Genomic DNA, 23,271 nt, shown 5'->3' with positions numbered 1-23,271 from the left:
GAGTGAACTGCCTATTTGCCTGGTTCGCCACATGGCCACAACTCTGTAGAATCAACAAGATTGCAGATCAGTAGACAAGATGTTGGCTGGTGGTTGAAACCCCAGATGAAGGAATGCTTAAAAGGAGCTTGAATCATTCGGCTCTGCTGGGAAAGAAAGCAGAATTAATTTGGCAAGTGAAATTAATTGAAACAGGTGCTATCCCTGGAAAGCAGGTGGCGCAGCTGCAAGTCCTTTAGGAAATATGCATAACAAGGAGAAAAGCCGCGTATCACATTGGTTTTGGGTTTGGGTTTTTCGCTATGAAAAATGGGCTTTTTGCCAATTTATGGCGGAGAAAGAAAAAAATTTGTCAATTTAGATTTGGAAAGAAAATATTTATGTATTTGAGAGCCTGGAGTTATTGTGGCGCTAGGCCAAAGTTTATATATTTTTTTAATTATTAATATATTATTATAATATATTTATATTATATTAATTTAACAATATTATTTATATTATATTTTTTTATGACAATAAATATTTTTTTTATAATTTTTAATATATAATATTTAATATATTTTATTATTAATATTTAAATAAAAAATTACTGTGCTATATAATTTTAGTGTTATAAAATCAATATTATGTAAAATAATTTAGTGATATTGTCGGATGATAAAAAATTTTAATTATTTTTTATAATATATTTTATTATTTTTAACATATTAACATAATAATATTGTCATTAAATACTATCACTAATTTAATATACATTAAATCACATAATAATGTTATATTTAAATTTAAAAATAATTATCAATTTAATTAGTATCAATTATAAAAATATTATTTTTAATATATTATTATAATAATATTATAATTAAATAGTAGCAGTTATAAATTTATTTATTATTTTTAATTATATGAGTACTATAAAAATTGATAGCAGAAGAATCTTATATAAAAATATTTAGATTTATGATATTCTTTTGCTAGTAAATGTATACAATCGTGTTTCATTAAAAAGATATAAAAATTTTAAATTAATTTAATTATAATCAATTAATTATTTTATTTATTTATTTTTTCTTCTAAATTATAAATAAACCTAATTATAAACGATTTTGATTGCGTACACTATTAAAGGTCGTATGGTTTATAATTTCAAAAATAAATAAATAAATCTAATAGTAAAATAAATTAATAAATTTTTTCTTTTTAATAAATTATAAATAGTAATCTAATCTAAATATAATCTTATTTTATAACTTTAAATATATTAATATATTTTATTTCACAATATAAGATATTAAAATATTTTATTATTAATATTTAAATTAAAAATATAATTTCAATGTTATAAAATTAATATTATTATGTTATTAGATATATATATGATTGCATAAAAATAATATAAAATTAATATTATTATGCTATTAAACGTGTGAAGTTGTATAAAAGTAACCTAATAAAATATAAATTTAATTTTTATAATTTTAAACTTTCTTATTATAATAATATATTAAAATTAATAAAATATATTATAAAAAATTTATTATTATTAAAATTTAATATAAATAAAATTATTAAATTAATATAATATAAATATATTATTATAATATATTAATAATTAAAAAATAAAAAAAATTAAATAATAGCATGGCCCATTGACAGTGACACTAGACTATTATTTTAAAAAAAATATTCCTAAACGTTTAAAAAAAAAAAAAAAAAAATCTAGGTCGCTTTACAAACAAGAGACGAGTTTTGACAGTCAAGTAATCATAAAACTCTAAATTTATAAAATTTTTTTTCAACCACAAATTGATAAAAAGCCATGAAAAATACCTATCACGGGTCTTTGTAAGGAGTGGAGAATGCACAATCGGCTTTTAAATGGGTTTGAAAATTGCGAACGCATGGCCACATTGGTAAAGGCTTATCAATTTTGAGCCAGTTTGGGCTCTTGAAATGGCAAATTGATCCATCTGCTAGAGGTGCAGAAACTAGAAACGTCCCACAGTCCTAGAAGCTGATTTGTATGATCAATATCCAAGTTTCCAGGATTTCTTGTATGTATTGTATGGTCAATTTGTGGCATAAAAATCAATGACTTAAAAATGACTGGAGGCTGCAATGGACACGTCCAAGCAACATCAAATTTATGGCCTGTATTAAAACCAATTTAGAGCTCCTACCTCTCAAATCAAAGTTAGCTGCTGCTGCTTTGTGTACAGATAATTGCCACATCCCCTGAGTTCCCATATGGTAATAGAAAATAATATTATTAGTTTTCCAATCTCCTCACTAGCAATCCAAACGTTTGAGCATTGGACAGGATAGTCGGGTCCCCAAAAGCTGCAAATTTTGGAGTTAGAAGTGTTAGGGAAGAAGGAACCTCCGACACAGAGACAGAGCCCAACCATGGCATCGATCAGCAACCCTTTGCTTTCTTCAAACTTCTTTGGTTCTAAAATCCTCCATTCTCCTCCAACTCCCAAAACCACCAAATTACCATTTCTTTTCCCTTTCTCCTCTACAAGAAAGTCGCAAATTGCTCAAGCTATCCTCAATAGAAAACAGCCCATTTCAGATTCTTTGAAATCAATCCCTTCACAAGCCACTTTGGCTGCTTTGCTTGTCTCTTCTCTAACCCCACAAGCCTTAGCCTTAGACAACGCCACTCCACCCACTCCACCACCTGTAATTGAAGCCCAACCCACCAAACCCACCCCTTCAAGTACCTCTCCTTTCTCGCAAAACCTTCTCCTCACTGCCCCAAAACCTCAATCCCAATCCGCCTCTGACCTCCCTGATGGCAGCCAATGGCGATACAGCGAGTTCCTCAACGCGGTCAAGAAGGGCAAAGTCGAGAGAGTTCGTTTCAGCAAAGATGGTTCTGCCCTCCAGCTCACCGCCGTAGATGGCCGCCGAGCTACCGTCATTGTTCCTAATGACCCTGATCTAATAGACATTCTAGCTATGAATGGGGTGGATATCTCTGTCTCTGAGGGAGATTCTGGCAACGGGCTTTTCAATTTTATTGGAAATCTTATATTCCCATTCCTGGCTTTCGCAGGATTGTTCTTTCTCTTCCGCCGGGCACAGGGAGGTCCTGGTGGACCCGGCGGATTAGGCGGGCCCATGGATTTCGGAAGATCGAAATCAAAATTCCAAGAAGTGCCGGAAACTGGTGTAACATTTGGGGATGTGGCAGGAGCAGACCAAGCAAAATTGGAACTTCAAGAGGTTGTAGATTTCTTGAAGAACCCAGATAAGTACACAGCTTTAGGAGCTAAAATTCCCAAAGGGTGTTTATTAGTTGGGCCACCTGGAACAGGGAAGACCCTGTTGGCTAGAGCAGTTGCTGGAGAGGCAGGAGTGCCATTTTTCTCCTGCGCGGCATCGGAGTTTGTTGAGTTGTTCGTGGGAGTTGGGGCATCTAGAGTGAGAGATTTGTTTGAGAAAGCCAAGGCGAAGGCTCCGTGCATTGTATTTATTGATGAGATTGATGCCGTGGGAAGGCAGAGAGGAGCTGGTCTTGGAGGTGGAAATGATGAGAGAGAGCAGACTATTAATCAGTTGTTGACTGAAATGGATGGATTTTCAGGCAATTCGGGTGTTATAGTGTTGGCGGCCACTAATAGACCTGATGTTCTTGATTCTGCTTTGTTAAGACCTGGGAGGTTTGATAGACAAGTTACTGTGGACAGGCCTGATGTTGCTGGTAGAGTGAAGATACTTCAGGTTTGCGCCTCTTTACAACCTGTCTTCATTTTCTTTCATGTTTTTCATTACTTATGTTCGATGAAATTATCAAGTTGGATTCTTTGACACAAATAAATCATTTAAGGCTGATATAGAAGGTAAATGCATAGGAAATGGAAAAGGATAAGAGTTATAAGCAGAATTGTATCTTCTATGTTCATCCTGCATGTACATACACCGACATCATTTTGCTTGGGTCATAGTTTGTAAGGCATAGAATTGACCACTTCTCTTCATGTTTCTATAACCCTCGCATGTCTATTCGTCATGATTGATCTGGTTTTCTGCTTGGCCCCTGATATAGCAGTTAAAATGTTGCATTTGACATTTATGTTTTTGGGAGAAAGGTCCTCTGTGTTTAGAACAAATAGGTTGGATCACGTTTTACTTGCTCTTATTTAATCTCTGCTTGTTCAACTTGTTAATTGCAACTTATTTAAATGACAGGTTCACTCTAGGGGAAAGGCTCTCGCAAAAGATGTAGACTTTGAAAAGATTGCCCGGAGAACCCCAGGATTCACTGGAGCTGATCTGCAGAATCTGATGAATGAAGCTGCCATACTTGCAGCTAGGCGTGACCTTAAAGAAATAAGCAAAGATGAGATATCTGATGCTCTTGAGAGGATTATTGCTGGGCCAGAGAAGAAAAATGCTGTTGTCTCAGATGAGAAGAAAAAATTAGTTGCCTATCATGGTAGACACATATGAATGTTCTGTTTTCACTCAATTGCTTGCTAGTTTATAGATTTTTGAGAAGCTAATTGTGTTTGTTGCTTTCCAATCTGCAGAGGCTGGGCATGCTTTAGTTGGTGCACTGATGCCGGAATATGATCCTGTAGCCAAGATATCCATCATTCCTCGTGGTCAAGCTGGTGGTCTTACATTTTTTGCTCCAAGTGAGGAGAGGCTTGAGTCTGGATTATACAGTAGAAGCTACTTGGAGAATCAGATGGCTGTTGCATTAGGTGGAAGGTTGGTTACAGAAACCTGTTTTAGCTAATGCATAGGAGCATAGTTTACAGCTATCGAAGTCCAAGTTTCTCTTGAAAATTTAACAAAACCTTGTCAAATTCTCTTTTGGTACTGTACAATGCAGGGTTGCTGAGGAGGTGATCTTTGGTCAGGAAAATGTGACAACAGGAGCTTCAAATGATTTCATGCAAGTTTCTCGGGTAGCAAGGCAGATGGTTGAGAGATTTGGTTTCAGCAAAAAGATCGGACAAGTTGCCATTGGTGGACCTGGTGGGAATCCTTTCTTAGGTCAACAGGTAGGATTCGTGTTCACTAGCTGCTCTTTCTCATCCTATATCTTTAGTTCTACATGATCAATGAAGTATTAAGACTAATCCAACTTGTATGTATTGCAATATCAGATGTCATCCCAAAAGGACTATTCTATGGCCACTGCAGATGTGGTGGATGCAGAAGTAAGGGAGCTGGTGGAGAAGGCATATTCAAGGGCCAAACATATCATCACAACTCACATTGACATTCTGCACAAGCTTGCTCAGCTGCTTATAGAGAAAGAAACTGTTGATGGAGAAGAATTCATGAGTCTCTTCATTGATGGAAAAGCAGAATTATATGTTGCCTGATTTCAATTAATGGACAACCAAGCCTTCTTGTATTTTATATCCTTCACTCCCACAATCACATATCATAACCAGTTAACTACTCGGTGGCCCCAGAAATGCTAGGGGTCATGAAGGCGTGTGTATAGGCAAGATTCTAGTGCAATTTTTTGTATTTTTGCTCTTCTTGTCAAGCTGAGACTTGCCCATGAAAGTGGAAGGACCTATCATTCTGCCATAAACTTACAAAGGACAGCAATTATAACCTGTATAATCAACAACTATGATCTCAATGTTGATACCAGGAAAATTGATCTTAAAATATAATTATTTAAAGTTTTAAGAAAATACATTTCTATTGCATTTTCCAATTTATATAATTGAAAAATACATGTTAAAGAGTTAATCCTCCTTGGAAAAGTCATGCTTGTCTCTTTGTCTATATCTGTGTTTGCGTCTCTATTTTCCCTTTTTGACTCCTAAATTTCCAATTCCTAGAGCTTAGAGAGATATTTTGGTTTTTGCAGCCTCTCTTTATTCCTGTCTTTTCAATATCAATTATGGTTTAACTTTAATACCTAATCATGTGATTGATATTTATATTTTCTTTTTCGTTATACTCTCCCCCTTATACAACAAAAATTTTCCTTCTATATATGTCTCTCCTTAACTCCTTGCTGTGCATGATTATGATGTAATTCCAGCTCAGGAAAAGGGGGGAAATCAACCAGAAGCTCATCCAATAGGTGTGATTATGCTTTAATTCTATCTTATCAAATGAATTTCTGCTGACAACTTTACTGAATGCAAAAAGGATCCATTGACCTCAAACTAATTACTATTTGAAGTTTAGTAGTTGTTGTGTGTTACTCTATTTGGATAGGTTCTTTTTTTTTTAAATAATAATAATAATAGGGAGGGAAAAACTGAAACTACCTATAGTAAGAGACTCATACTAAGCATGAGTTTGCCAAGGTTTTAAGCCAATCGGGGGAATAGGAATACAATGACAACCTATAGAGAAGTCTTTGGCATGGTTGGCCATCCAATCTGATGTTAAGTTCGCCTCTCATAAGATGTGTAAGGTCCTCACTTCCACCATAGATTGCATAATATTGTGGATTGCTGAAGACAAAGCCTTTAATTGGCATTCTTGCCGCCGAGCCTTTGATCATAGAAACCACCCCTTTATTATTTCATTCAACAAAGACTCTAGTGATTCCTAATGCTTCGAGCAATTGGAATCCTTGAAATGTTGCCACTTCTCTACCGTGAAGATAGAACAGCTACCAATATTTTTAACAAAACCTTGGACCCAGTTCCTTGAGCTTTCTCGAATTGACCCTCCACCATATACCTGACCTATACTTGAGCTGAAGGCCCGTCTGTGTTGAGTTTGAAGTAATCTTCTGAGAGTAGCTTTTACCTTGCATCTTGGCTCATTGCAACCTTTTTGATTCATGAGTTGTCAACTTTTGTCATAACCATTTGAAAAGTCATAGCTTGGAGAGTATATCTTGGTTGAGATTCACATCCCTTCTTTGATGATGGTTGAATTTTCCAAACATCCTAGCAACCAACTCCTAAAATAAGAGCCAAGTGATCCCATTTGAAATTTGAGATCGTTTATGTTCAGAAGGATCCAGTCCTTTGTTAAGAGGGATTTAGTCAAGAAGATAAACTAGCTAGGCAGAGGAAGATTGGTTCTAGCACTGCAAATCCCGGAGAACATATGCGTAGTCATCCCTTCATTATTTAAGCATGTTGGGCAGTTAGGAGAATTGAGCAGATGTCTTCTGTGTCGTTCACTATTGGTCAAATGTCGATTATTCTTTAGTAGCCAGAGGAACAAACGTACTTGTTGGGGTCCCATTCAATGCTAGACCTTCAACCACCCTGCCACAAAAGAAGAAGCAACGTTACTGTTCAAGGAATTATAAGTAGATTTTAGGAAAATTGACCTGATTTAGAACTCATCCAGAAGATTGCATCATCTTCCTGGTCTATAGGGGTAGGATCAGTACGGTATGGATAATTAGCAGTTCGGGCGAGAGTGGTGCAAAGCCATTCCAATTCCAATCACCTGACTGGCTAACATATTCAGCAACAGTGAGGTTCTTGTCTCACATTGCCAGAGGGGACAGACGGCTTTATTGACCTGATTCAAAATTTATTTTCTAGCCCGCCATAGCCCTTTGGATTCTATAGTGTTCCACGAGATCAAAGCCAACTCTTTTCCATCTTCAGTGGCTCCCCAAATGAATTGTCTCATAGACTTTTCAATCTCATTACAGATAGAGATAGCAACATCATAGTTTGCATGGTGTAATTGGAAATCATCGACAGGACTGGTTGATCGATATTGACTCTCCCAGACATGGAGATCTAGGCAGCTTTCCAGGTAGCTAAATTGTGTTTGATTTTGTCAATAATGAATTGGCAAGTTTTCCTAGACGCGCAAGAGTGCCACACGGGAACACCCAAACACTTTTCAGGACATGTAGCTAGTCGGATAACTACTACAATTAATGTGTCAAAAAGAAAATACCATGTTCTAGGTCAGCGTTTATTGCCGTAAAACCTGATTTTGCATTCTTTATTCTCATCAAGTGCAGGACCTATGCAAGTATGTGTTCTTTTTTGCAATATAACCTTCTTTACGATAGGTCCTTTAAGGGAGTAAGAGAAATGCAACGTGCTCTTGGGGATATTATCTGTTTGTAGATTATTTAATATGAATTTACGACATTGTAAATTCTGGCTATGTAGGTGATTGCGTTGAGAGAACAAAGCTCCGTTACTGGCTTTATGAAGAATATGATCGTAAAATCTGGCTTTGGGTGCTTTCGATAAGTTCAATGATCTAATCACGAGGAATCCTTCTTGCTTTTCTTCCATGCACATTTAAGATGTTCTTATGCCAGATCTAATTGAATTTTTTTTTTGGAAAAAAAAAAATGGTGATCACAGAACGAGTATGTGTAGCTCGCCTTAATGTTCCTTCTTTAAGATCAACACCAGAGTACATCCAATATTGGTTCTCTTTCTGTTGGACGTCAACGATGGAGCTCGAGAGACCATTTAAATTGGTATAAAAAGAAGAAAGTACTTGCTAGTGGCTAGATGAAGTTGATTTACGACAAAATAATAATAATAATAATGATAAATACTTTTTAGTTTTTTCAAGGCTTTATTAGCCTAAAAGCTCCGTGAATTTTCACCTCGGCCAACAAAGAATCCCAGTATAATGGATTTGGTCCTCTTCTGGCCCATCGCGTCCTAATACGCACAGTTCTTTTTTTTTTTTTTTTTTTTTTTTTGAAATGGACCTAATACGCACAGTTAAAGTCGCTTTAAAACGATAATCAAGGTTTTGGGCCAATAAAGACCATTATGGGCCTTAGGTGCACTGTAATTGCTCAGTATAATGGATTGGGGCTTCAAGAAGCCCATTATGAATTATTGAAGACCAATTGAAAAGAACTCGTTTTGGGCCTAATTAAGGCACTTCAGAGCCTAAGGAAGAGCAATTTGGGCCTGGTATGGCTCACTAGTATATGTATTTGGGCCTCATGTGATCCATCATAAATAAAGCCCATTAGGCCCAAATACATAGGTTTGGGCGTCAAAAACCCTAATTGCGTCAAATTAAATGATTTCCGATCTTCAACAAAGGTCCAGAGCCCAGTTTGAATGGTTTTTGGACCGAAAGCCTTACTGGAAGTCCTACAGAATCGTTTCTTGCCTAAAGCTTGTAGAAATGTTTGAAGTGCTAAATGAAATCAATTATTTCAGCCAATTTAGGAGTACAATAAGAAAACAAAAACAAAAAAGGAAAATATTTGCAACAGCACAAGAACCGTTCCTTCCCTCACCCTCACCCTCTCTCACTATGTTACAATTTGGATGAAAAACCAGATTCTAATTCTTGATACACTAACCCACATTTTTGTTACAACTACAAGTACAAAAAGAATATTAGATGTCATCTCTCAAGATGCTCTCCCTCCACGTTGCTTTTTTTCTTCTAGTGCAGCAGCCTCATTCAACATGTCAGCCGCATCCTTGTGCATGTCCAGCTTGGCAAGAGCTACAGCTTGCATGTAAAATGCTGTAGACCAATCAGGGTAGACACACTGTGCTTGCATTGCATCTCGTAGGGCAGCATCTGGTTGATCACATAGAAGATAGCACAGGCTTCGCCTTGCATAAACAGTTGGAGAAATCATCGTTCCTACATCTATGAACTGCGAAAACAAGAAATGATGTCAAGTCAATTAAAGCACGTCTACAGTGTTATGAGCAAATTCTGACGTTTCATGACCGGGAGGCCCAGCACCGTCCTGTGATCTATTTTTGATAAAAATCCAGCAGTCATTGAGATAAATCATTTATCCAGCACATCCCACAAGAAAAATACAATTTCCCATTTCTTTCGTTTTTTTATAATGACGATGTCATTTTTTCCATCCCCACAAGAAATACACACCTGAGAATAGCATTCTATAGCAGTTCTAAAATCTTTGTCGCGAAATGCTACATCTCCACGCTTTCTGGCCTCCAACATATCTCTCATTTGTTGGGTCCACTCTTGGAAAGATAACTGCACATCGACAAGTAAAGTTATGAGCACAGCAGTAGCAATAGGCATCAGCAACACCACATTTTTCATAATTCACTTACCTCATTAGTTCCTTCATCATCCTTGTAATGCGTCATTACCAAAATCTGATGTATAGCTGTGAGATCCATCCGTGAACAGGCATCACCCATTGGAGAAAGAGGGTGTTGTGGAGTAGGAGGTGCTTCCTCATGCTTCGGAATTCCAAGCATCACATATGACGGAACCTGAAAGCAAACAATGATGATCCAGAAATTGAATCTATTCCAGTTAAGACGAGGAATATGTTATTTTACATGAATGATTTCAAGTGATTAACCTTTTTTTCTTTTTCCTCTCTTAACTTTTTCCATGCAAAATCGTCTTAAAACTTTTTTGTTTTGTATAGGTAGTACTCAGAAGATGAACATCTGAATAAAAGGACAGTAAATGCACGTCTTGGAAGAAAAATAAATTTCCTATACCAATGTGAAGCCCAACCACTCCCAAGCAATTAATCCTTTCTAAATTTAGGAACTGATTCAGCACAGTATCAATTTGTAGAAATGGATTAGATATGTAGTTTGCTACACTGGCCAGTGACAAGCAATCTAATGGTTCAAGAAGTTTAAATTGCATCTCCATCTGCCCAAATTTGAAGTTGGGCAGATGGAGATACAATTTAAACTTCTTGAACCATTAGATTGCTTAAGACGATCATATGAACCAAAAACACAATACTTACATCAGGTTTATTTTGCAGTGGTGCAAGGGTAGCAACAAGATCCTTCGTATTCGGCCGCTCTCTGGGTTCATATTGTAAACATTCTGAAGCAAGATCAAAGACAACAGTTGCCTCTTCAGTTGAGAAGTGTCCCTCCAAATGTGAATCCATTAAGAGAAGGATGTTTTTTCCCCTTATCATATCAAGAGCCTTCAATAAACATAAATAAATATGTATCAACATTGGTAAAATCACATTTGAATCAATCAACTCAACATTCAGCAATAATATCAGTCTCTGCAAATGGTTACAGCCAATATTTTTGAACATTATGTGAGTATAAACCCATTTCATGTAAGAAAAAGTTATACATGTGATGCACTCTTGTAACATCAAAAAGCAAAGTGAATAAAAAATAAGGAAACCCGATTCAAAGTCCAGAACACTGAAATATTGATGTGTGAAATAATGAGATGACCTCTTATCCTTCTAGTTGGATATCTTAGGAAAAATTGCTGGTATGTAGTTACTGAAAAAAAATATATACATGTAAAAAGGCAACCAGTTTAACGACCTAAATAGAAAACACAAAAGCTTTAGCAGTTTTTACAATCCAATTGATAATATAATGAACCAAATGAAAGAGATGAAACATATTTAGCGAGGACGAAAAAAAATGCAAGCAGAAAAGTTTTTAGGAATAATACCAGTGTGTAACAAATCATACAGCACACAAAATTTCAAGGGAAGAATTTAAATTAATTTCAAAATTGACGTTGATATTTTGACTAATTCAAAAGGGAAAACGTTCAATTAAAACGCATTGTTTAGAATGAATGAGAAATTAATTAAATCAATCTAGTTCCCATATTACCCTATTTACAGGGAAATGAAAGTACAGGACATTGTTTTGGTCATTGATAGAGGGCCCAGCCATTCTTTCTAGTAATAGAATTGAATTCTTGAGTAATCCACATTTTCAATTTCATTGAAGTCATCTTTTTGGAAAACAAATCAACTGAATTGTGAAAAAGAAAAGGCTGCATATACCTGGGGGAAAAACTCAAAAGTCAGGTAAGGTATAGGTAAAAACTGGCAAATAGAAAGGAAATTACCATTGTCATGGCTGGTCTATGAATGCGGTAAGAAGGATATCCTCATATAGAAAAAACAATAAAGTTGACCTTCATTTTCAAAATCAAGAGAAAGACCAATAATCATCAACTCTGAGCATTAGCTGGGAAAGAAAGTCATGGCAGGCACTCACAAATATTTGACCAGCCTATCAGCCACTTAATTAAAACTTTGCAGAGAGGAGAACCATCATATAACGTTTCTTTAGAGATGCTCATTAAAAAAAATCTTGTTGAATCACACAAAGCATCTATGATTTCACCTGTCTTTCACAGCTTATTACAGACCAGCATCAGGTTTGAAATACTTACATGACTAGGAGGTATGTGCTTTCCACTGAGAAGATCCAAAAGGACAGTCCCAAAGCTGAAGATAACACTTTCAGGAGTGACCCTTCCTACAACAAAATTTAATCTTGTCACATGCTAGCATTGTAAAAAACACAAGTCAAATAGTAGTTAATAAAACAAGAAAGCAAGCAAGCAATTTGTATTGCAGAGAAAATGGAGCTGTTGGAATCCAAAACAATTAAGCAGCAAAGATTTTAATAATATATAGCCAAGTACAGAAAAAAGACTATCTTGGGTGATAATTTTCATGCTTGTAATCTCATGAATTGCAACTTCAACCCATCTTTCCCAAGGTTATTGTCAAACACTTGCAATTTCCTACATCAAAATAAATGAATATTTGTCAACACAAAACACAGTGCCTCAAATAATAGATTTCCATAATCCTTTCGTTTATTACATGGGTCACTGAATGAACGGGGCAACATCACTCAAAACTCAAAACTAGAACTTTCAATCTCTGCATGAAAACAGTACTAATTGAAGCCATTGTATAGTTTCATAGTTATATAAGGAGCACCTCAGCTGGCATAGACGTAATACAAATCCTAGTTACAGGCTAGCAGCATTTTATTGTAGGATGCATATAACCACACTGTAGACTCAAACATAAATCTTTGATTTTGTGGGGGAGACCCAAAACATAAATACCGAGCTCCATGCATGGGAAGAAAAATTAAATGAAAGCAGGGAATAAAAACCACACAGGGTCAATGAAATCTGTAATAAAATAAAGGAAATACCAGTTTGTAGATATTCAGGGGGAGTATATGCAAGATTTGTGCTGTAACTTTTTCCATCCCTACTATTTTTCATCAAGCCAAAACATGAAAGCCGAGGGTCTCCATTCTGCCAAAACCATCCATTATGTTATCATCCACTCTCATAATAAATAATAGATTCTCCCAATTAAAATGGCCTAACGAAACCAGATAAACTGAAAAACCAGAATGAAAAACTTAGGTACCATTTGTTATTGTTGCAATTTCATTTTTTTTAAAAAAAAAAATGGACTGCTCTTATGTTTTGACAGTTTATCTCAAAACATTTTCAAAAATTAAAACAAATGATGACGAAACCACAACTCGTGGTTTTCAGATGTTGTTACCACATCAAAAATACAAATATGATTCCCTAACTAATCTGCACCCTCTCTATTGATTGTTTCTTGCTAATTTCTTCCAGCCACCTTTATTTTGTCCATTTTCATCCATTAAATCAAGAAAACCCCCTTATTTTGTCAATTGCCCACTAGGTCTAGAACTTTATTGTTTATTTTTTCTTTTGATTCTATAAATCTTGGCTCTATTCACATGGCTTTGATTGATGTAGAAGCCGTGATCTATGACTGAATGATCACGGGGAATATGAAACTGGTGTTTTATTTAAACTCATAAAACTTGATGGTTATGATGCAGAAGAGAGTATTGGTGGGAAAATATTTTGGGCAATAGTTAGATTTCTGTCTGATTGACTATAATTTATTCTTCAACTATGAAGCAAAAGAGGTTAAAAAGTAAATACAAACATATAGGGAATTAGGCACTGATTTGCTGTTAACCGATACAAGGAAGGTGGAATAAACAAGAAGGGAGGAAAGAGAAGGTATGCAGTCGTTTTCTAAAATAGAGAAAAACAAAAAGGTAAGAAATAGTTTCTTGTTTTTGATAAACTAAAACAACAAAACTATAATGTAAATGAAGGCACCCTTAGGTTACAAATTACCAACTTTCATAGAGTAGTAAAAATAAACCTTAGTTAAGAAAGAGGATAAGTTACAGTACCTCATCAAAAAGAACCCTATAAGCATTTAAATCATGGTACAACGGACGGCCTTCAGAACTACAATAATCTAAAGCTTCAGCGATGTACAGAGCAACTCTTAATCGCAGGGCCCACTCAATGGTTTGATTCTCCCCTGTCAAGGAAGTAAAGTGAAATTATATTCAGATACACAAAATCAGACGACGGAAATGAACTAGTAAACAAATTTGCTGACAACTTGCAATAATTCTTCAATAGAACACAAGGAATACAGAAGATGAATAATACAGCAGCAGACATCATTATATCATTAAAGAATCTCCCACATAAGATGCAGCTCAATTATATCTAATAATCTTAAAGATTCTTTCTGAAAATTTTCTATTTGCCTCTTTATGCAAGCAAATCAAAGCAGCTATTAAAAATCTACCAGTCTAATTTAGGGTGAATTTCCATATACTCGGAAACTATCAAAATGAGTGAGAAATATTCATAGAAATGAAAAACGAAAAGAAATTAGAACCCTTGTATTGCTATACATACAGTGAAATAGATGTTTCGCAAGGATATCATTGGGCATGTACTCTGCCACAAGCAACCTCTCATCCCCTTCGCAGCAATACCCTATCAAATTTGCTAGCCTCTTGTGCTTCAACTTCGCTACACCCAATGCCTCATCCTTGAAGAAAATAAATAGAAGAAGAAGAAAATTAATTTAAACAAAAATTCTAAAGAATGCCCTAGAAATTGATTAAAAAATTAAAAAAAAAAACAAAATAAAAATCGAAGAATAAACAAAGCCAAAATCTGTAATTACAGCGAATTGTTTGGGATCGGGCCAGGCAAGTTTCGTGAATTTCTTGACAGCGATCCAAGTGCGGTTGTCCTGGTTCTGTAAGCGGCCTTTATAGACGATATTGGGAGCCTTTTCACCGCTCTCCGAAACGATAAACTCAGGACTAAAGTTATTCGTTGCGGCTTTTAGGTCAGCGAGGGAAAACTCGATGAAACCTCGCAGACCTCCAGAGGCAGCCGAGTGAGGGTCGTTGCCGTTGGCCGGGTGAGAAGGATGGTGATTCTGCGCCTGATGAAGATAGTTTTTAGAGGCTTTTTCCTGGGAGATAACAACTCCCAAGCAGGAAGATTGGCAACAACCCATAACTCAGACCGAGTTGAGTGAGTCGGCCGCCCGCCCCCTCCACGAAACTCCGTTTCAGAGAGAAACCATACAGGAGAGAAGGGGGCGGATTGTGAGAGGGAAAGAGAAACCGTTTTTTTTTTTCTATTGCTTTATTTTATTATTATAGTTTTTCCACACTGACTCAGCGCCCGTGTGGATGCGATGGAAAGACCGATAAGAGAGAGGGAAAGGAAAAAGAGAGGAAAGAAATAGAGATCTACAGAGTGATGAGCAGCTGCTGCAGCTTTCTTTTTCTTTCCATTTGTGTGTTTTTAACTTTCCCCTGTCCCTCTCCCCTTTCCATCCATCTCTCTCTCTCTGCGCTGACAAAACCCCTTTCTCTTTCTCTCCTTTTCCTTCCTTTCTTCCTTTCTTTCTCTCCCATTGAGTTGTCCTTTTCACGTGATGGAAGGGTACTTTTGTCCTTATGGTTATCAACTCACTCAACATCTCCCCTTTTGGCGATATTTTCGGGTTTTTTTTTCTCTTTTTAATTTCCCTTCAAAATCGTACGACTCAATTTCTGCCTAAATCCTATTTCAAAAATATATTTAAAAAAATAGACTTGTCCTAATATAAAAGCAAAACTTTAACAAGCTTGTAATAAGTCAACATGAAACTTATTCATGGCTTTAACTATTTTTTTTAAAATTACTTACTTATTTTTAAATTTAAAATTTTCTTAAAAAATATTAAAATATATTCATGTAAGGACTTTATATTTTCTAATAGTAATTTTAATAAAATTAAGCATATAACACGAGTCACAATAATGTTGAAAATAATTAAATAATTTTTATTCGAATGTAAATTAATACTTGAAAAGTGTTTTTTTTTTTTAATATTATGCTTGAAAAGAAATGCCGTATTAAAAAGAAATAAAAACAAGAAAATAAAAAATATTTCTATAATGTGTAATGCGATTACTTGAGTGCATGGATTGATTTTGATTTTGATGCATCAGCCGTCTCATCAGTTGCCGTGAGGTAGCGGAAACCAAACATACCGCCTGAAAATTACGCTTTAAAATTATTTTTGTAGTTACTAAAAACAAAAATAAATTATTATAATATAAATAATTGCTGGCTTTGGTGGAGACAAGGCTGCCCCTTTCTAAGGCCCAATTAGATATTCAAAACCTCACCATTCTTATTTTAAATTAAACTTATATTAATTTAATATAAACTATTTTATATCAAATTATAATTAAAACTTTCAAATGATGATGCTATACACCCATCAACTCCACAATTGGAGAGAAAGGGAAAGAAAGCGGTAGAGGTAGCTGTAGCGTTAGGGTCATTTGTGTTGGGTGATTGATATTGTGGTTCCTTTGCCTTCAGGAGCAGAGAAACCGTCAAGTTTTGTCCGGAAGATGTGGCTTCCCTCTGAGCCTTTAAAATTATTACATATGTTTTTTGGCTATTGTGAGCCTGTTAAATGCTAAATATCAAGAAAATAACGATGGTATACTAATTGTGTAATTTAAAAATTAGACCATTAAATTGTCTGATTTTATTTTGGTTATTGCTATTAATTTTACTCTTATATTATAAGATAAATTATTATTTATTAGTGTATATTGTAATCCTTTATATTTATATTTTTAATTTGATAATTTTATTTCTTTTTTATAAACAATGAAGACAAAATAAATGAATGTAAGAAATAAAATTATAATTTTCAATTTGGTATGATTATTTTCTACTCTACTCAAATTTTTGAGTTTGAATTCTATAAATAAAATATCTTAAAATTTGAAAAGTATAATTTATCTTTTATCATATCTATTTAATATAAATTTAAATTAATGAAATCAATAAATTTTTAATTAATGAATGGTATATATAATAAAAATAAAAATGAAAATGAAAATATAAATGAATATAAACAATTTTAATATTAAATATCAATTTATTTTTAAAAATTAATAACAAATTAAATAAAATAATAGTATTTTTATGAAAGTAAAAGTGATTAATTAAATAATTTAATTTTTTAAAAAAATATATAAATTAATTATTATTAATGGCAAAATATATGGATTAAAATAATAAATTTATCTATATTAATTTGAAACCATTGATTCTGAGCCAAAACGATTAGAATCGAACCGGGGGGCCATGGCGTTGGCTGGTGTTATCATGCAGTGTAATAAAAAAATGTTAAGAAAAAAAAGGAGGGAAGTTGCCAACTCGCACGTGTGTTTAGAAGAGAAAATGCAATGTAAACGGGTAGAGTACCCGCGAAATTGAAATATCAAATCCGAACTCGATTATATATAAAATTTCTGAATCCGTCCCAAATTTGTTTAGTATTTTAATTTTATTACCCGTACTCGTTCTAAATCTGTTTAACAATATCCGCATAATACCCGAATCCCATCAAATTCGATTTTTTTAATTCAATTCAATGATAAAAAAATTTAAAAATTAGAATATTATAACCCAAATAATAAACTTGAATTAGAAAATTTAAATATATTAAAATAAAATAAAAACTAAAAGCAGTATCCATCCAGTATCAAAGAAAGCAACGCATAACAGCACATCACCAATATATCAGATTAAATATCACCGACTACCAAGAGTCCTTAAAAAATCTATTCATAACTGCAAGTAATCAAATAACAAACTTGAAGAGAGTTCTAGTCAAAGGAGATGTCGATGCCGACCGAGGAGAGGGAAGAGTTGTCTCCAACTAAGAAGTGAGAGATGTCGCCACTGAAGAGAAAAGATTTATTGTCGACTGGTGAGAGAAATGAGACGTCGCCGGTGCCAACTGGGCTGCCGGCACATCGCCGATGCCGATTTATACTTCATTTTTATTTTAATTAAAAATAATTTATAAATTTTAATATTTAAATGTTAATAAAATAATATTTTATTACCAAAAATTAATATTTTAAAATTTTGAGACACATTCGATTTTTTATTTAAAATTATGAGTTTAATCGGTCTAAAAAAATTAATATGAACTTATTTATCTTTTAATAAAAAATTTAAGAATAGATTTAGACTTATTTTCAAATATTTTTATGAATTATTTAAGATCTCATGATTCAAATGAACAAAAAATACTCATGGATAAGAATGAAAGCAATAAGAAGGTAGATTGAAGGCGAGAGGCAAGCAATTTGTAGAGCACATTTGTAATGAAGGGCAAGCAATTGAAGATGAGATTATTGCCAATCCATTTGAAAGTGACTGATTGGTCCAAAGCTCATTGAACATTAAAACGTGTGAAATCATTGAATTGGCTAACTAGCAACTCATTTATGTGGTGTATCATATGTGTACTATGATTTGGTACCCCAAATTAATAAAAATATGACACATCAAAGCTAAATATTCATAAAATTTATTTACATTTAAGATAGAAATAATTAAAAAGATAGTTATTAAATTTTGATATTTTTCTTTTTCAAATGAATATAAAGTTTAATTTTTATATATAAAATAAATATTTACTAAAAATATTTTAGTCTTCAACAAAGTGACTCGGTGTCTTATTAATTTTTTTATAATGATGCTATCCAATTTTCTTCTAGCCCATGAATGCCATGAAATTACTGAAGTATTGAAACACTTTTTTTTGTCATAAGATAAGTAAAAATTCATCGGATCAAAGGCTTTTAGCCCAGAATATAAGAGTTTAGTGGTACGAAGGGAAAATAGGAAAAAGCAGTCAAGCAGCAAAGCTCACAAATAAAACTCTAGCAGCAAGATGTCAATTGGACCCATCGATCTGAATTAATAGCTCAACCCGAAAGCGCTGCCGGAGAGAAAGTTGGTAGACAAAGACATAGAGAGAAGCACCGATAGACAGTGAAAATGGAGAATTTTTAGGTGGACTGAATCCACTATGGATCCAAGAGACACTAAAATGGGTCTCATTTATTTTTTTTATAGAGTGATATATTTATTTGTGCCTTAAGGTTTAGGTCCATATAAGTATTTCTTGTTAAAAACTTGTGCTTTACATAAAAAAAAAAAAAAAAAACTCTAAAAAAACACTAAAAATCATCATATTTAAGGAGTAGGTGTTATAAATATAGCTTGTTTAAATAAGTTGGAAGAATAAAAAATAATTTCTTATAGAAAGATTACAAGAATTTTCAAATATTTATATTGTGGAAAATTTTAATTTAAATATGAAGTGTGTTTGGAAAAATATTTTAAAAAGAATAAAAATTGATAAATTATATTATAAATTAAAGATTTGAAATTTGAAAAAAAAATATTAAAGCATAGATTTTATGAACCTGTTCTCCATAGCAATATCACTAAAAGCATGCAAACACTATGATTGAGGAAAGTGAGGAGGAGGCAGAACTCTAAATCATCTCACTCCTTTTAAAATTTTAAGAGACCTAAAGCTTCAGAATAAATCGGTGAGCGTCCCGAGTTACCCTTCCAACCACTAAACTTCAAAGAAGGAAGAAACCCAAAAGTGAGTACCAGCATGCCAAGCTCCATCACAACAAAGAAGAGAAAATAACCAAACAGAAAACTAAAAATTAAAAAGAATACATCTATTTTAGCCTCTCAAAGAATCTGCTAGATTTGCTCCGACCACCGCCAAAATAAAATTACACACCATCCAAAGATTTAAGAGGGAACACACATTCCAGGAAGGACACTCCCTCCACCTAAAGGGAGCCTGATTTCTAAAAGCTCAAACAAAAAGATATAGGGAATCAGAGAAAAAGCTTTCTCTGGAAACTAGAGAGAGAAAGCCCTTCACTAGTTTTAAATTGAATTGAAACAATTGCCAATTAATTTTCAATTGTATGAAATCCCCAAATCATAAACCATACATAACACTTGCTTATTTTGGACAATTTAATCGGCTCAGGCTCACTTCGATTTTCAATTGTTGGACCTTTTGTGTTTGGAGATTACCTAACCCACGCTTCTTTTGATCTTTTCCAGCCGAAATCTATATGCATTCTGAAGGAGAAGTCCATTAGTTATAGCTCTGGTGTTATCTCCAAGCAGCAGTACTGACCTAATTAGCCTGAAAGTGCTAGCCGCGCTCGTTGTTCTTCCAGGGGCTATGGTGGCGGATATGATTTATTCCTCTCCTCGATATTCGTCATACTCCGAGTGCAGGGCGATAATGTTAGTAATATACATTATAGGGCAGGGCGATAATGTTAGTACTATACATTATACCCAGTATGTGGGTTCTAATTGAAAATATTATAGTGTATTTTAAATATTTAAATATAATTTTATAAATATAATTATTTATTTTTCATATTAATTTAATTAAATTTTTAATAAAAATAAAATGTATAAAATTATACTACTGTATAAAAAAATTATAATATAATTATAATTACAAGATTTCTATTGTATTTAAGTAACGTTTTTAAATATTTTTAGTCGATAATAAAAATTAAATAATGATTAGAGCCGTAAAAATTAATATATATTATATTCTTTTTTTTTAGAGACTGATTTCATAGTTTAAAATATGTGAGATATTTAAAATTAATATATAAATATTTATTTTATAAATAAGTGGATTGAACTGACTTATCTGATAAATCAATATGAAAAATAATTTATATTTATGGATTACTCAAGTGATGGTTGTGTAAGTGATTCTGTAAATTTAAAATTAATAAATAATTTTATATAGAGACTTTTACATTTTAATTCATCTTACACGTTACTTGATTCATAAGTAATAAATAAAAATAAATTGAATATATTAAGAACTGTATGAGGGTATTTATGTAATGAAAATATGATTTATTATCTATACTAAATTAGAAAATATCCAATTTATTATTTATTAGTATTAAATATGAAATTTTTACGTAAAATAAAATGAAATTAATAAATAAAATTTAAAATTTTAGTCAATAAATCAATGGCTAATAAATAAGAATTAATATAATTTAATATTATAGACACGTGTCAAAGATATTTATAATAAAAATATACTAATATTAATATGTCAAATCATATACGGTTTATAATTCATAAAAAAAATAAATTAAATTAATTAATTAATTTAATTTATAGAATAAATTAATTATTTAACTTTTTTATCTTTTCTATTTAATGAATTATAAATAATATAGTGATTTCGTCCACATAGCATAATTTCATCTCATAACTCTAAATATTAATATATTTTATATATTAATATTTAGTATATTAAAGAAAAATAAATAAATAAATTTAATTTACAGAATAAATTAATTATTTAACTTTTAATTATAAATAATATAATGATTTCGTACCATCTAATTATAATATAATTTTATCTCATAATTCTAAATATTAATATATTTTATATATTAATATTTAAATTAAAACCATTATTGATAATATAGTGTCGTAAAATTAATATTATTAAACTATTAAATGTGTATAACTGACAAAAGCAATTTAATTAAATAAATTCTTATAATTTTAAACATTCATATGAATTAATTTATTTTTCTAATAAAATATTTAATTTAGCAATTTTATACACATTTAATAATAAGATAATATTATAATTTTAAATATTTTTTTATACGATTTTCTTTATTATCAATTTTTATAATACTTTTATATATTAAAAATAATAAAATATATAAAATATAATAACTACTTGTTTTATTTAATTATAATGTTATTAGAATAATATATTAAAAACAATAAAAAAATTTATTATTATAAAAATTATATTATAAATTATATTATTAAATTAATATAACATAAATATATTATTATAATATATTAATAATTAAAATAATGCTGCCAGACGAAAATTAAAATAATGCCAACTGATATATTTAAAATAAAAAAATCTTAGTGTTTTTATAAAAAAAAACATCAGGCTTTAACGTGCTTATAAAGTGGGTCAGAGATGAAGTCTGATCGATCGCGCCATCGCCGCGTGAGCGATCAAATCCATTTTAAGTTTAAACTGTCAAAAGACACCAAAATAGCAAAAAATCCCCTTTAAAAAAAATTAAAAAATGACACATGAGAATATCATGAAAATTTTGTATATATATATATATATATTCCATTAAAAAAATCAAAAGGAGTTTTATTTTATTTTATTTTATTTTAATTTTACAGTTGACATGTCTCCTGAGTGTTCACATGTTCTGCTGTAGAGATGACATTCACTACCTTAAAAATAAAAAGCTAAAACATCATTAATGCTTGTGCAAAGCCACGTGTGTATGTATAAGAAAAGTGTTATTCTCAATTTTAGCATTTGTTTTTCTTTTATTTTTCTTAAATTGTAATTTTGAATAGTAATTTATTTTATTTCATATGAATTAAATACAAAATTTATTAGTTATAAAAGTAATTTAATAATCTGAGTTTTTTTAATTTGTAATGAAGCATTATTAGGGAATAATATATTTAAAAACTAAAAATATAGATTTAATCCTATTTCAAAAAAAAAAAATTGTATTAATTAATTTTTTTAAAATAAATATATAAACATATGTGAGTCTATATTTGTAATAGAACAAGTATATTATATTTCTTCAATTTCTTTAAAAAAATAAAATTAACGTTTTAGTTCAATGGTTTAATAAAACTAAATAATTAGTTTTTTTATTTTCAAAAATACACTAACACTTTCTTTATTTGAAAGGAGATTTAAAAACCTTGAATATATATTTAAAGAAAGTGGAGTTTTTTAAAATAATATTTTTAAAAATATATAATTTCAATCCACTAAATTGATAAAATAAAAAAATTATTTTAAAAATTTCTAAATATCTTTAAAAACTTTTTTTTCCAAAAATGAAAAACTATTAAAGTTTAAAAATCATGATAAATTATATCTTATAAATCTATATTTTAAAAGTTTACTTTTACCTTCTCCTAAACACCAGTAAATATTTTCTACCTTTCCAATCCGTCAACTCCTTAATTATTTAGGATTTTTGTCTATTTGAAATAACTAAAACCATATTAATTTTAAATAATATTTGTTATTTCAAAATATAACTACTTAGCTATGCAGTTTTAAAATAACAATTATTTTTTTGCAATTAACTAGATAGTTAATAGTTAATGATTTGAAAAGACAAGTGAAATTTAGTGTGTTTTTGAAAAATAGAGGGACTAAATAATTAGTTTTTAAACTACAAGGAGTAAATATTAATTTTCCAAAACAAAAAATTATACAGGGGTTTTAGTTGACTTCCATTAATTTATATAGTC

At 31.9% G+C, this 23,271-nt stretch overlaps 2 protein-coding genes across 2 annotated transcripts; one reads left to right on the top strand and one right to left on the bottom strand.

The window, feature by feature from the left end:
- Positions 1-2,169: 2,169 nt before the first annotated feature.
- Positions 2,170-5,515, top strand: LOC110615695 (ATP-dependent zinc metalloprotease FTSH, chloroplastic). The gene is made up of 5 exons (XM_021757727.2): positions 2,170-3,729; positions 4,198-4,444; positions 4,539-4,722; positions 4,847-5,018; positions 5,124-5,515. The coding sequence occupies exons 1-5, from the start codon at positions 2,407-2,409 to the stop codon at positions 5,343-5,345; spliced, it is 2,148 nt and encodes a 715-aa protein (XP_021613419.1). The 5' UTR covers positions 2,170-2,406; the 3' UTR covers positions 5,346-5,515.
- A 3,569-nt stretch (positions 5,516-9,084) lies between these two features.
- Positions 9,085-15,366, bottom strand: LOC110615696 (serine/threonine-protein kinase BSK1). The gene is made up of 9 exons (XM_021757728.2): positions 14,711-15,366; positions 14,437-14,572; positions 13,914-14,047; positions 12,873-12,978; positions 12,091-12,176; positions 10,667-10,855; positions 10,005-10,169; positions 9,811-9,924; positions 9,085-9,568 (listed from the first exon to the last, which is right to left on the bottom strand). Exons 1-9 carry the CDS (start codon positions 15,050-15,052, stop codon positions 9,314-9,316), a joined length of 1,527 nt encoding a protein of 508 aa, XP_021613420.1. The 5' UTR covers positions 15,053-15,366; the 3' UTR covers positions 9,085-9,313.
- Positions 15,367-23,271: the final 7,905 nt, after the last annotated feature.

The sequence above is a fragment of the Manihot esculenta genome, chromosome 5 (assembly GCF_001659605.2).
Source record: "Manihot esculenta cultivar AM560-2 chromosome 5, M.esculenta_v8, whole genome shotgun sequence".
Taxonomy (NCBI): domain Eukaryota; kingdom Viridiplantae; phylum Streptophyta; class Magnoliopsida; order Malpighiales; family Euphorbiaceae; genus Manihot; species Manihot esculenta.
Note: the sequence above shows the minus strand (reverse complement) of the source record. Positions and strands in the feature narration are given on the sequence as shown.